At 47.5% G+C, this 14,684-nt stretch overlaps 1 protein-coding gene across 1 annotated transcript in view; it reads left to right on the top strand.

The window, feature by feature from the left end:
• The window catches only part of TNN (tenascin N), a 60,999-nt gene extending 55,400 nt beyond the window's left edge, over window positions 1-5,599 (top strand). Inside the window, exons 17-18 of the mRNA XM_020902221.2 lie at window positions 2,505-2,668; window positions 5,430-5,599. Of these exons, the coding sequence (XP_020757880.2) occupies window positions 2,505-2,668; window positions 5,430-5,570 (305 nt within the window). The 3' untranslated portion in view covers window positions 5,571-5,599. The remainder of the gene's footprint in view (window positions 1-2,504; window positions 2,669-5,429) is intronic.
• The last annotated feature ends 9,085 nt before the right edge of the window (window positions 5,600-14,684 follow it).

Genomic DNA, 14,684 nt, shown 5'->3' with positions numbered 1-14,684 from the left:
GGAGGTGGGGGGAAGTCTCACACTCAGGCCACAACCTGCCTCACCTTTCTTTATCCCAGTGCCCAAGGTGAGATAGCCACAAGGAGATCTTTAAGAAACAGCCTCTGCACAGGTGCTTAGAAAACAGCTCTTGGAACTTACTTGCAAGTTAGGTAAACTGTGCTCATTAAAAGTGTTACTAAGGGAGCCATTATGTGGTATTTTGAACTGTAGGGAACTATCTGCAGAAAATCTAAGGAGATGAAGAAATGTCTGTGAATGAAGTGACAGTTTGCTCTTCTTTCATTGGAGAAAATTAATGGGGGAAGAGGTTTTGCTGTGTCTCGGAAAAGACTGTGATGAGGGGAAAGATTGACGGGAGGAAGAGAAGGGGACAATAGGATGAGATGGTTGGATGGCGTCACCGACTCAATGGACATGAGTTTGAGCAAGCTCCGGGAGATGGTGAAGGACAGGGAAGCCTGATGTGCTGCAGTCCATGTGGTCACAAAGTGATGGACATGACTGAGTGACTGGACAACAACAAAGGTGGACATGAGGGCTCCCCGGGTGGCCCACTGAATCCACCTACCAGAGCAAGAGACATGGGTTTGATCCCTGGGTTGGGAGGATCTCCTGGGAAAGGAAATGGCAGCCCATTCCAATACTCTTGCCTGGACAGAGGAGCCTGGCAGGCTACATATTGTCCATGGGGTTGCAAAAGAGTTGGACATGACTTAGCGACTAAAAAACAACAACAACAACAAGGTGGACATGAAAGGGCCACCATCTGAGCTCCCAAATGAGAAAGACAAACTGAGACCTTCCCTTTCCACCATGTTTTGTCAACTCTTTATGTATCTATCCCCAGCCACCCACAACTAAGGGCAAGGACCACTGTTTGCATTCCCAGAGCCTGGGCCATGGCAGGTATACCTGATGTTTCCTGAATGAATGAATGAGGTTGCAGGACAAAAGTTCTCAAGCTTCAGCTGGCATCTGAAGGGCTTGTCAAAGCACAGACTGCAGGGTACCACCCTGGAGTTTCTGGTTCTGTAGGACTGGGGTGGGCCTGAGAACATGCGTTTCTAACAAGTTCCCAGGTGATGCAGATGCTGCTGGCCCAGGGACCGAACTCTGAGAACCACTGTTGTAGATAGTCAGAGATAGCTCATTCTTGTTGGCATAATCAAAGCCTGCTGTTGAAATAAGCAAACCCCAGGTGAATTGGTGGCTCAGAAAAAACACCGGGCTTGGGGTCTGAGGTTGGAGCTTTGAGTCCTGGCTCTGCTGCCAGTGGACTGAGAGACTGTGGCAAGTCCCTAGAACAAACTCTGTGAGTTTCCTTCCTCATGGGACTAAGAGCTGCCTGACCCACCCCGCAGGCTTGTCAGGGGCATCAGATGAGAATGCACATGTGGAGGTGATCCGTAACTCGGAGATCAGATTACATGGAAGTATTGTTATCATAGGAACAGACTTGATTAATCTTGGGATTTATATGAGCCCTTATTGCCGTTTATGAGCTGAATTAAAAAAATAAACTTGTAAAAGGATGACAAATGAGATGGGGAAATAGTAGAACACAAGTCAAGTAATTAAGGCAGGTTTCTAGACAGTTTGTAATGAGCACTTAATTGTTCCTGTGTGCCCAGAAGGGCTCTAGAAGTTCAGGTGTGTGTGTTAAGAGGGCACATGGGAGGATTAAGAAGGAGACTCTTCCTCAGGAGTGAGATTGAGCTGGGCTTCGAGGAGTGGTGAGGACTTGGACTGATGAAGGGTAGAGAGAAGCAGGTAAGCAGAGGCATGGATGATGGACTCACCCCCCCTACACATTCAGCGCCTTTGGGGACAGACAGCAGGCTATGAGGTTGTACAGAAGATACAGACAAGGTGCAACCTGCAAAGCCAGGAGGAGTAATTCACTCCACTTGGGAGGAAGTAGATCTGAGATGATGAAAAAGGATACTTATTAAGCTTTGGAAGAACTGGGAAGCCTGTTGTGTTGACACAGGCCTGGAGAGGTGAGAAGAGCCCAGGGTGGCAGACGTGGGGGACAGGGGTGTATTGGAGTGATCTGCAGAAGGAAGGGCTGGATCATGGTGGGGGGGTGGGGGCAACAGGATTTTCAAAGGTGGCTCAGGAGTGCCCAGTCTGGACCAATGGGGGGATGCTGAAGCAGAGACAGTGGCGTGGGATGGGGGTCAGTTGTGTGAGGTTGGTCTAGTACTATGAGGAATGTTGAGGAGTTCAGTTTTGCATGTTTGGATGTTTTACTGTGAAGCCGCTAAGTGGAATGCTATTCAAGCTATTGGAAAAAGAGGCCTGAAGTTTGGGTGACAAGTGAGGAAAGAGAACCTCTTCATTCGTATTGTGTGCTCATCTTGGCGATTTTAAGAAAGGCGTTGACTCCTTGTGGCATAACCAACTGCACCCCTGGCATTTCCGTGCCCGGAGGTTTTCCTGCCGAGTCCACTCTCAGGCCAGAGGAGGATCCCACCCACCTCTGTCACCTCTGCCCACAGGGGACGCACTCACTTACCACAATGGATGGAAGTTTACAACCTTTGACCGAGACAACGACATCGCCCTCAGCAACTGTGCCCTGACGCATCACGGCGGCTGGTGGTACAAGAACTGCCACTTGGCCAACCCCAACGGCAGATACGGGGAGACCAAGCATAGTGAGGTGGGTGACAGGTGAACATCTTTTTTGTCCCAGTGAAAGTGTCAGTCGCTTAGTCTTGTCCGACTGTTTGCGACCCCCGGGGACTGTAGCCCACCAGGCTCCTCTGTCCATGAAATTCTCCAGGTAAGAACACTGGAGTGGGTTGCTATTTCCTTCTCCAGGGGATCTTCCTAACCCAGGGATCAAACCCACATCTCTTTTGTCTCCTGCATTGGCAGGCAGGTTCCTTACCACTAGCTCCACCCATATTCTGTTCCCGGAGTGACACCTTCCAGCTGGTGTGGCTGCCTCTCTCCTTCTGAGGCCAACAGTCAGGGCAGTAGGGCTCCTTCTCCAGGCTCCGTGGCCTTGAGGTCTAGGTCCTCTCTGCCCATCTGCGGCAGCCCGCCCCTCTCTGCATTCCCACCAGTGCTGCGGCCTTCCTCAGTGTAGGGAGGACTCAGGCCACCCACTGCTTAACAGGGATGGTATGCGTCACACATCATCCTACTTTACAAATTCACATGTGGACACTCTCTTTGTCAGCTTGAACTGCTGTAAGAGAATAATAGAGACAGGGTGGTTTAAACAGCAGGCATTCATTTCTCATGGTTCTAGGGGATGGAAAGTCCAGGTTCCCAGCAGATTCAGTTTCTGATGGGAGGTCTTTCTGGCTTGTGGATGGCCGCCTTTTCACCGTGTCCTCACTCAGTAGAGGCAGAACTCGCTCGCCCGCTCACTTGCAAGCTCTGGTCTGATCCTACCATGTGTGATGTCATCTAACCCTAATTACCTCCCGAAGCCTCCACTTGTGAATACCATCACATTGGTGGTTAGGGCTTCAATGTATACATTTTTTGGGTGTTGGGAGGGGACACAAACATTTTATCCATAACAGACACATCAGAATTCTATCCAGTTGTTCTTCCAGTTAAAAGTGAAAATTCTAAGTGTTAGTTGCTCGGTCATGTCTGACTCTTTGCGATCCCGGCTCCTCTGTCCATGGAATTCTCTGTGCAAGAATACTAGAGTGGGTAGCCATTCCCTTCGCCCAGGGGATCTTCCCGACCCAGGAGTCAAACTTGGATCTCCTGCATTGCAGGTGGATTCTTTACCATCTGAGTCACCAGGGAAGTCCTTCTTCCAGTTACACCAGAGCTGTTTTTCTCTGTCCTTTGATCACGGGGAACAGTTTTCTGCTTTAGGTAAGACCCATAGGGTCGCATAGAGTCAGAAATGACTGAAGTGACTTAGCATACACACACACCCTTGGATCCACTTCATCCTAGAGCCACCCATAGTCTGCTCAGAGCATTGTGCTAAACCAGTTTCTCCACTTCAGGAGTGTGAACACAGGCTCCTCACCCCTCCCTTGCTCTAAAACTTTCCTACCAGTGATTTCTTGAACTCTCATGCCCTGAGAACATCATCTTGACTCCTCGCCAGCTACTAGGCATCTCCTGCTTGCTCCCTCACAGCTTCTTGAATATTGCATCTTTGTTCCTATCTATGAATTTTTAATTCATTAATTCATCCCACTCTATGAAATTTCCCCTCCTTGGGTTTCTAATTTACTACCCTGGGTCTTGATCCCAGCCTTCAGGAAGCCACCTCTCCCCAGAACTCACCTTATATCAATATGACTGTAAATATTAATACATCTAAAGTCCAGGTATATTCTGATTCTGTTGGTCCTAACCAGGCAGTAGGGACTCCCCATCCTTACATGATTTTTCAAAGGGAAGAAGAAATTTGCACTCAGGGGAGCCAAGGAGGGTGGGCCCATGAATCCTGGAGGCTGCATGTGGACTGACTCAGGGAAGCTGTGATCAGACATCAGATATTTGAAATGAGCAGCCAACGTGCCCTAAACCATCCCCATATTTGCTAATAAAAGACATTCATCTGGTTAATGTGCTTTTCACAGTCTGCACAGCATTTAGCTTCTTGTTTATTATTTACCTCAGAAATTAAAATACATAAAATTGGTCACTTGGGCTCTTTATTGGCCAGGTTGCAAGGTTATTAAGTGAATTAAATATTATTGTGCTCACCAGTCAAAAGTCATAAAGCGAAATTTAGTTTTCAGCAGGCTATTCGTTACCCCAGAGCTAATATCTGTACAGTGTAAATTGAAAATGATTTTACACAATTGGCCAATTAATGTGTTTATTTTTGTCTTTAATTTTTTGTAAAGGAAAAGAGTGAGGCAGATCTCTGGGAATTTAATCACTGCTGACCAGGCTGACCCTGTGTTGTCTTTGCAGCTGCTCGGCTTCACCGCCGGCTGGGCTCACACCCCCATCCTCCAGCCCCAGGGGGCTTCCCAGTCCTCAGCCTGTCTAACCTCAGCTGCCCAACAGAAGGCACACTCCCAGATTCCGCTCTCGCTCCCTTTATAAGTACCCCAGTCTCCTTTTCTGTCCCTTGTGCCCAGAGATGTGGGCTTCACAGGGGGCACAGCGGTGAAGAACCCACCTGCCAATGCAGGAGGCTTGGGTTCGATCCCTGGGTCGGGAAGATCCCCTGGAGATGGAGATGGCAACCCACTCCAGTATCCTCGCCTGGAAACCCTGTGGACAGAGGAGCCTGGTGGACTGCAGTCCATGGGGTTGTGAAAGAGTTGGACACGACCGAGCGACTAAACAACTGCAAAGGAGGGAGGGAGTGGTTTCTCTGGTAGAGAAGCACTCTGTGGTGCCGTAGCCCACTCCACTCTCCCGAGGGCCTCTTCTTGATGTTGGCTTGCTTGTTTATTGGCTTATTTCTTTATTTAACATAGGGGGTGAACTGGGAGCCATGGAAGGGACATGAATTCTCCATTCCTTTTGTGGAGTTGAAGATCCGACCTCACGGCTACAGCGGGGAGCATGTTCTGGGCAGAAAGAAGCGAATGCTGGGAGAAAATTCGAGAACGTTCTGATGGCCCATTTGTGCACATATGGCACAAGAGGAGACCAGCCCAGGGTTGGGGCTGTGTAAGCGTGGGGTGGGGTGGGTAGTGATGACTGACTAATGGAGGTTTGAAGAAGGCTCATGGCCCCTGGCTTCTGAGATGGCTGGATAACCTGCAGGACAAAGCATGTCAGCCAGTTCTCAGCCATGCAGCTTACTTCCCTGTCACCTGCATTTTGCCCACGTATATCAGGGGCCTGAAAATCCGTACAGAAGTAGCTGCACAATGTGTATGGGAGAGACAGGACTGAAGCTGCAAGGTCTTCTGTTCTAGCTTCAGTAACAAATATATGGGGTTGGGGGAAAAAAAAGTGAAGAATCATCTAGTACTTCACTAATTGGAAATCTCAAAATTGGTGTGCGTGTATATATATATATACATATATATGTATACACACATAGTTCTACTAATACAAATCTTCTGTCTAAAAAGAAGTACCAAAGAAGGGTTTCTCTTTGATGACAAGGGGCTGATAGTAGCCTGAAACTTACCTTCCATTACCACTGGATTTTGGGGGGAAAAGGCATAAATCTTCCCCTTTTTAAAAAAAATTTTTGATGTTATTCAAGGGAACTAGAAGAGACAGAGAGAGTCGAATTTTGCTAAGTTCTGACCGGTATCTGGCATGCTGGAAACCCCAGCTTCCATATTACTGCTATTTTGAAGTGCTCCCTACCAGCCATCTGCATAATCACTTTTGTAGATCTGCATATGTTGTGAATAAATTCTCACTTATTTCAACCTTGAATAGTTTGACTCTCTTGGTAATTGGGTCCTCCCAAAGACTCTTCTTTGTCACTCCTTCATAACATCAAGTCCTCAGCCTCCTACCCTCTCCCCTACCGCCTATTCTGTTGGACCCCTGGGTTTTCTGAAAGTGCTCAGTACCAGATGCTTATTGTCTGAATGGACACTTAGCAAGGTCAGATACTTTTGTCTTATTTTCCTACCACTTTGGAAGGTTTTTCTGTAGCAAAGTCAGTAACCATTGAAAAAAGTCAAATTCCTATTCAAGAAAAAATAAATAAATAAACCACTGATTAAAAAAAATCTGCTGTGTGTTATTTTCCCCACATAAGTGCACTTGAATTCTAAATTTAACCTAAGTGCAAGCAAAGGTACAATTTGAGCGTTATAATGGAATTTGGTTGGCTGTGACCTCTTACTGTTGTGATGGTAAATAATGGTATTTGGAAGCAGGAGAAGTGAGTGAGTGAGGAGGAAGACAAATGCCCTACAAGCTGCAATCCTCCTTCAGGATTGGGAGTCCTTTATTACCTCGGGTTCTCCAGGTTTTAACCTCTGGCCAAACGCCAAGCCATCCTTTTGGAATAGTGTTTGTCAACCTTTAAAATTTTCAGCATCCCCTTGGCTCCGTTTACACATGCAGTGAGCAATAACCTGGTAACTGCTCAGTCTGATAAAGGGCAGTCTGGATGAAGTACCGTGTAGGTGTTGGGGCTGAGGGTTTAAAAACAAGCTTGCACCTTGTTCATTGATTCAAGGAGACTTTAAGGCTCTGCCTGCTTACCAGGCAGTGTGAGGTGAGCTCACAGAGGTGAGCGAGCCAGTTCTTGCCCTACTGGAGTGTGTGTGCTGTCATGCATTCATTCCTTCATTCATTCAACAAATACTGATTAAGCCCTACTACATGCTGGTCTACTGTAAGTCCTGCTACTCCAGAAGTGAACCAAATGCAAGATTCCTGTCCTTGTGCTGATATTCTGTTGGTGGAGGCTGATAATTAATAAACAACAGATATCCATACAATTCCCAGAAGTGATAAGTGCCATGAAAGAAAATTAAGGTAGGATCAAGAGATGGAGGTGGAGATTGGTGGCAGTACTGGGGGACTCCACAAGCCTCTGTGAGGAGCAGATATTTGTAGAAACTGACTAGATGTCTTTAGTCTTGATCCAGCTTCCTTAGGGCCAGTTCAGTTCAGTTGCTCAGTCCTGTCCGACTCTTTGCGACCCCATGAACCGTAGCATGCCAGGCCTCCCTGTCCATCACCAACTCCTGGAGTCCACCCAAACCCATGTCCTTTGAGTCAGTGATGCCATCCAACCATCTCATCCTCTGTCATCCGCTTCTCCTCCTGCTCTCAATCTTTCCCAGCATCAGGGTCTTTTCCAATGAGTCAGCTCTTTGCATCAGGTGGCCAAAGTAGTGGAGTTTCAGCTTCAAAATCAGTCCTTCCAATAAACACCCAGGACTGATCTCCTTTAGGATGGACTGCTTGGATCTCCTTGCAGTCCAAGGGACTCTCAAGAGTCTTCTCCAACATCATACCTTAGGGCCAGAGCAGGAGCTAATTTCCTTGTCAGTTTTAAAGGTCCCTTTGCACAGCCTATAAATTCCAAGGCCTCTCATCTCCTGTTTGCAGGTAGAGTCTCCACCTTGGTGACTCAGGACCCCTGTGCTCACCACAGTGGATGCAGCATTTTTGGAAAAGGAAAGACACCTCTGCAAATTGGATCAAACCCCAGGATGATTCAGAATGGGGGTGGAGTGCCTGGTGGGTGGTCTTCCCACATTGAATCAGGCTTCTCAGATGCTCCTGGGGAAGAGGACTGCTGGGCCCCTGCCCCTCTGACTTGGCAGCTCTGGGCTGGGGCTGCTGATGGAAGGGTGACTGTAGCTCTGGCAAAGGAGGCCACTCGCTGCTGGGCTATTTGCTCAGGAGGCGTCTGACATGGTAGCCAGAGAACTTGTGGGAAACTGGAGCTGTTTCTTGCATTCTTTCACCTGTAGGGTTCTTGCTGCCCTGAAAGGACAGGGCAGAGAAAACCTCAGTTGACTCCTCAAGGATTCCACTGGGGCAGAGAAGGAAGTTGGTGGGGGTAGGGGCAGGGAGCTCATTTTCAAAGATGTTTGTCTGATTGAGGAGAGCATTCCAGACCTAAACCTCTGTGCCTAACCTCATTTTAATGTGACTAACTCTGGGAGCTCCTGCTCTGGTAGCTGAATATAGGATAAGCCCCAGAATAGATTTCTGGGTAGATCTGCATTTTCGAGGGTCAGACACTTAGAGTCAGATTATGAGCCATCAGCGTTTTGAAGCTTCAGGGACGATTCTTACTGGTTAGGACAAATCAAATAATCCTAAAGAGAACCAACCCTAAATATTCATTGGAAGGACTGATGCTGATGCTGAAACTGTAATAGTTTGGCCACTTGATGCAAAGAGCTGACTCATTGGAAAAGACCCTGATGCTGGGCAAGATGGAAAGCAGGAGAAGGGGGTGACAGAGGATGAGATGGTTGGATGGCATCATCGACTCAGGGGACGTGAGTTTGAGCAAACTCCGGGAGATAGTGCAGGACAGGGAGCCTGGCATGCTGCAGTCCATGGGGTCACAAAGAGTAGGACACGACTGAGCAACTGAAGAACAGCAACAAACAAAAGCTGTCATAGAAGGGACAGGGGCATAGCCAGGCACCAGGGTAAAAGTGAGGACGGAGTATCACAAACAGTTGATAAAGTCTCTGAGCGGTTTCCTGTTCCATGGGAGATGCTAGCAAAGCCCTGAGTGATCAGCAGAACACAGCCTCTGCCCGCAGGGTGGTGGGGACGCATAGTGGGCACTGCAATGGAGAGAGTGCTGTGAGCAGAGCGGGGTGCCCCAGAAAGTGTTGCGGGTGTGGTGTCAGCATCGCGTCTGGAAGAACAAATCTGGATTCGCCAGGGACAGGTGAAAGGCTGGGGGCAGGCAGGGCACCTCAGGACGAGGTTACCTGATGGCAAAAATGAGATCGGACGGAATGTGGTGTGTTTCAGGGAGGAAGATGGTTTCTTGGTGGGGTGGGGAGCCATACTGGAGAGACGGGCAGGAACTCCTCTCAGCCATGTGAGCACGGTGGTCTCAGCTGGCACCGTGGTCCCAGCTGTCACTGATCATCAGAATCAGCTGGAGCTGTCACGTAAGCAGACCCTACTTCACCCCCAGAGATGCCGCTTCAATGGGTCTCAGCTGAGTCCTGCGCAGCTGTGCTTTCTAAACCTTCAGAGGCTTCTAACATGCAACTGGGGCTGAGAACCACAGCTAAGATGAAAAAGTTTGGGAGGGGCAGTGGAGAGCACTGAGGGTGCTTAAACCTTGGAGGGACACTTGTAGTGAGACTTGTATTTTGGAAGCATCAGTCTGGTGACAGCATAGAGAATGGAAGGAGGCGTGGAAGGAAGTAGAGATTCACAGACAGTGAAGGGTTATTGCAATAGGCGATGGGTATGGGCTTCCCAGGGGGCTCAGTGGTAAAAATCTGCCTGCAATGCAGGAGACATAAGAGATGCAGTTTCAATCCCTGGGTTGAGAAGATCCCCTGGAAAAGGGCATGGCAACCCACTCCAGTATTCTTGCCTGGAGAATCCCCATGGACAGAGGAGGCTGGTGGGTTATAGTTCATGGAGTCTCAAAGAGTTGGACATGACTGAAGCGACTAAGCGCGCAGGCACTGACTTCCTTGGCCTGAGGCAGAAATGGTGGGAAACAGAAGAGCACAGATCAGTAATATTAATAGAAGGAAGGATTAACAGGATCTGAGAGGAATGGGTGGTAAATGAGGGGAGGGCTCCTTTCATGGCAGAGTTTAAAACTGGTTGTTCTTGACAGTAGCTTCCTCTGGGAAAAGGGTTCCAACGTTTATGTTTGTCACATGAAGGCCAGAGTTCTGCTTTGGGGAATTCCCTGGCTGTCCAGTGGTTAGGGGTCTGTGCTTCATTGCTGAGGACCTGGGTTCAATCCTTGGTTGATTCCACAAGCTGTGTGACCGAAAATTTAAAAAAAAAAATCTGCGTTTTAACTTGGAATTCTCAGGGATTCAAGGGTCATTAAAGCCAGAAAACGCTGAAGGAACTACGGAGAAAAAATAAAAGACCCAAAGTATTATGATCAAAGGGATGCCCTGCAGGAAAAGACCAGGTGTGCTGTGTGAAGAGGGAGGTTGTGGGCAGGTGGAGTGTCCCGGGTGGGGGTACAGCATGGCAGTGGAAAAGCAAGTATAAATAATGAAATGCTCTCGGCTAGCCATTTACAGGAGAAAGTCTTCCGCTAAAAATATTTCCAGGTCATACTCTTAAGCCCTTCACCCGGGCAGCGGAGAGGATCGGGAGGTTTCTGTCAATAAAGGGTGCGGATCAATCAATACGTTTGGAGCCCGCGGCCCGGCTCAGGGGAGCGCTGTTCCCAGCCAGGCCAGCAGATGGCAGTGTGGTCCTACCGGGAGCCTCTAGCCTCAACGCTCCTTTCCTCTCCTACAGCGAGGGAAGTTCTGGGGGTTTCTTCCTTCCCGGGTAAATTCATCTGGAGAGTCAGCCTGTGGGGTACGACTCACCATCCAGCATCGCTTGGTGGTTGCGCAGCCAGTGTTACCGCACAAAACAGGTAACTGAGAAACTGTAATCCACTGCCACCCCCTTTTTCATCTTAGCGGCGGTTCTCAGCCCCAGTTGCATGTTAGAAGCCCCCTGGAGCCCTTTTGAAGAGATTGCCTGGTGAGCTCGGGACTGTCTCCCCCAATCTGGTTTGCTGGGCTGTCATCCGGCAAGAGGATGGGGGGCGCCCCTGGAAGGGGTTTTAGGCAGTTCCTAAAGCGCAGCTGAATCCACTTCCCAGTAGGCCTTGTGTTAGTTTCTACGGGGGAAATGGGAAATGGGTTGAGATCTGATTCCAATGGTATACAAAGGGTTCTCAGGTTAGCCCAGAAAAGCCTGTTCATTCTATAATACAGATTGCAGTGCTCTTTAAATGACCGAAGTAGAAAACAAAGGTATTGTAGTATTGCAATTTAAATTTGAAAAGGAAAAAAAAAATGGAATGAAACAATTACTTATTTTGGCAACTGAAGAAAATTAGTTTTGATGAGAGAAGGATAAGGAGGCCAGTGAGGCTGGCTGTGTGTTCTGTGCTGGTCTCAACCTATCAATAACCACTGTTTTGGTTGGACTGGCTTTTGTGATTCTTATCTTAAGACACCCTTCAGCAGTAACTATTAGGAAACTTTGAAAAAATAAAGGTTTATTTCTTACACGACCTGGCAATTACACTTCATGCCTGGGGCTGCATAGTGAGGTTGTGGGGGAGAGAGAAAACAGCTCAAGAGAGAGAGTGAGCTTAGGGTTCTGCTTTTATTGGGGTCCATGGTGGGGGCCTAGGATTTTGAGGGATCAGTCGTTCCTGGTGAATTTAAAGTGCAGGAAAAGAAAAAAAAAATCAAGTGGCCCAAGTAGTTGATTACTGAAATCACCCAGGATCTCTAAAACAAAGGTGCCACAGTGAGGGGAGGCGGCCCAGGTCTTCATCTAGTGTGTGTTTGCAGTGTGTTTATCCTGCATAGTGGTCTTTGAAGTGGGTGCTTCTGCAATCCAAGGTTAAGTCAGGCACTTGGATGACAAAAAAAAAAAAAAAAAAAGACACAGAACTCCCAGGGTTCACACTGCACGGTGGACCACCTGAAGGAGACATTAGTGAAAGTGAAATCGCTCAGTCGTGTCCGACTCTTTGCGACCCCATGGCCTGTAGCCCATCAGGCTCCTCTGTCTGTGGGGTTCTCCAGGCAAGAATACTGGTGCTGCGGCTGCTAAGTCGCTTCAGTCGTGTCCGACTCTGTGCGACCCCAGAGACAGCAGCCCAACAGGCTCCTCTGTCCCTGGGATTCTCCAGGCAAGAACACTGGAGTGGGTTGCCATTTCCTTCTCCAAGGCAACAATACTAGAGAGTGTTATAAAAACTTGTGGGCAGAGCCCTTCCTTGGAGTCGTTATTGGAGTTTTTGACCTCTAGGGGGTGCTGTTGTTAGTTAAGTCTCTGAGGAGCCAGATCAGTGGACTGGTTCTCATTGCCCTGTGTGCCCCAGGGGCCCTAGGACAGGAGTCTGAGGGTTTTGGTTTCCAATCCAGGTTTGGGCAAGTTGCTCACTTTCTCTGGGTCTCACTTTCATCTTTTATAAAATGGGGATGATGTACTCACAATGTCAGTTGCTGCAAAAGTCAGATGAGGTAATGGAAGTGCCTTTATGAGGTAGAAAGCACTCTGGTAGGATAGAGGCCTTGCATCTTCTGTCTCCATAATGTCACTCAAAGTTTGGGATTTTTTTTTCCTGATAAAGGTGTGTGCCAAGTTGCTTCAGTCATGTCTGACTATTTGCAACCCCATGAACTGAGTGTGTCAGGCTCCTCTGTCCATGGGATTCTCCAGGCAAGATGCTGGAGTGGTTTGCCATTTCCTCATCCAGAGGATCTTTCTGACCCAGGATCAAACTCGCATCTCTTTTGTCTTCTGCATTGGCAGGCGGGTTCTTTTATAAAGTTGTATCTCTAGCCAATGCTAAGGTATATTTGCTATGAATAGGCACCAATAGGATTATTATGGCTTGCTCACAGATGGAAGAAAGAGAAAGGGCAGAGTGAGAAAGAAAGGTTAAGTAAAAGGAAAGGAGAATCTGTCTACATTTCACAAAAGGTTTCCTTGGGGATGATATGAATTGAGGTGTTAGCAGTAGAAGACCAGCGGATGAAGCATGGGGGTGTGCACACCCTCAGAGCAGTGTTTCCCAAATGGTGTTCCTTGGAACCCTTGCTCCTCCAGATGTGCTAAAAGATGAGGTCAAATAAGCTTGAGAAAACTCTGAGTTCAGCAGAGTCACACCCATTTCTTTATCCTAGTACCCATTAGAGCTTTTAATATGATACTTGCAGATTCCAAGAAAGAGTGGGAAAGACATGGTATGTAGCACTTTGAAAACTTGTTTGACTATAAAATACTTTTGGTTTCTGAATATCCAGATAATATTTCTCAAGGTATGGTTCAGAGACCACCATCATCTACCTAGTGTGCTTGTTAGAAGAGCAGGTTGTCTGATCTGGTCCAAGATATAATAAATCCAGCAGAAGGGCAAAGAGGAAGTGGGGATCTGCACTTGTGAAAAAAAAAAGAAAAAAAAAACCAAGTGATTCTTTTTTTTTTTTTTTCCCTTAATCAGTGCATTTATGTAGCATCTAGTATGCACTAAGGATCCACTCTAGATATTGGAGATACATGGTGACTAAGTTACAATTCTGGCCTCATAAAGACTAACTCTATTATAGGTGAGAATGGAATGGAGAGCTGGGGAGGTAGGAAGAGTGTAGTCTGATCTTGTGATGGGGAAGACTTGAGTGGTTAGGGGAGCTTTCCTAGGCAGTGATGTAAAGTCTGCAAGACTTCACAGAAATGAGTTTGTAACAGCAATTAAGATTGTGAAAATCCCTTATCTAGAAAATGAGCGTGGCATTGTGATTGTCCCATGAAACCCAGTGAATCTTTAGCACATTTCATCTGAGGATCAGCAACATAGTTGGATTGATCTTCTAAGAGAAGCACTGTTGTAAGGTGAAAAACACGTTGACGCAAACTCCTGATCTGGCCACCAGGGGCGCTGTCACCCTAGGGTGGCTTAGTTATGGGCAGAGGGGCTTAACGCCAGGAAGGTTAGGTACTTAAGGAGTTCACCGGTCACATCCTATAAATTGGGAGCCCTTAATTCAAGGAGTATTGATAATACTGTAAGCAGTGCAGTATGTGGTGAAATAAGGGAACTTATTACACCAACAGGAACAGAAAATGTCCATTATTTTCAATTCCTATCTCCTTTGACCTGTCTGCACCATTTGACTCCACGGACTCTGGCTTTCTTCTTGAATGTCTCTTTCCTTTGACTTCTAGGACACAAGTCTCTCATGATATTCCTTCTGTCCTTAATAATAAGGAACATTTACTGAGCACTTACAATAAGCCAGGCTCCGTGCTAAACGGTTTGTATGCATTTTCTCATTTAATCCTCTCATCCCTCTGATATAGATACTGACTGGCATTAATTCTACTCGGAGATTAAGTCTTGCGTGTATATTACACAACTGTGGGAGCTGGAGTTAACCCAGTCCTTGCCTCCCACACTTACAGTGATCCTCACCAGGCTAAACCTTTAGGTTTTAGGTGATATGAACAGTGCCCTTTTTTTCCTGTTTCCTCCTCTGCAGTTAGCTCACTTCCGGGTGAAAGCTTCTGAGTGACCCCTGCCCCCAACCTGACTTGACATGAGCTTT

The sequence above is a fragment of the Odocoileus virginianus genome, chromosome 11, assembly GCF_023699985.2.
Source record: "Odocoileus virginianus isolate 20LAN1187 ecotype Illinois chromosome 11, Ovbor_1.2, whole genome shotgun sequence".
NCBI lineage: Eukaryota > Metazoa > Chordata > Mammalia > Artiodactyla > Cervidae > Odocoileus > Odocoileus virginianus.
This window is presented reverse-complemented; position numbering and strand designations above follow the sequence as displayed.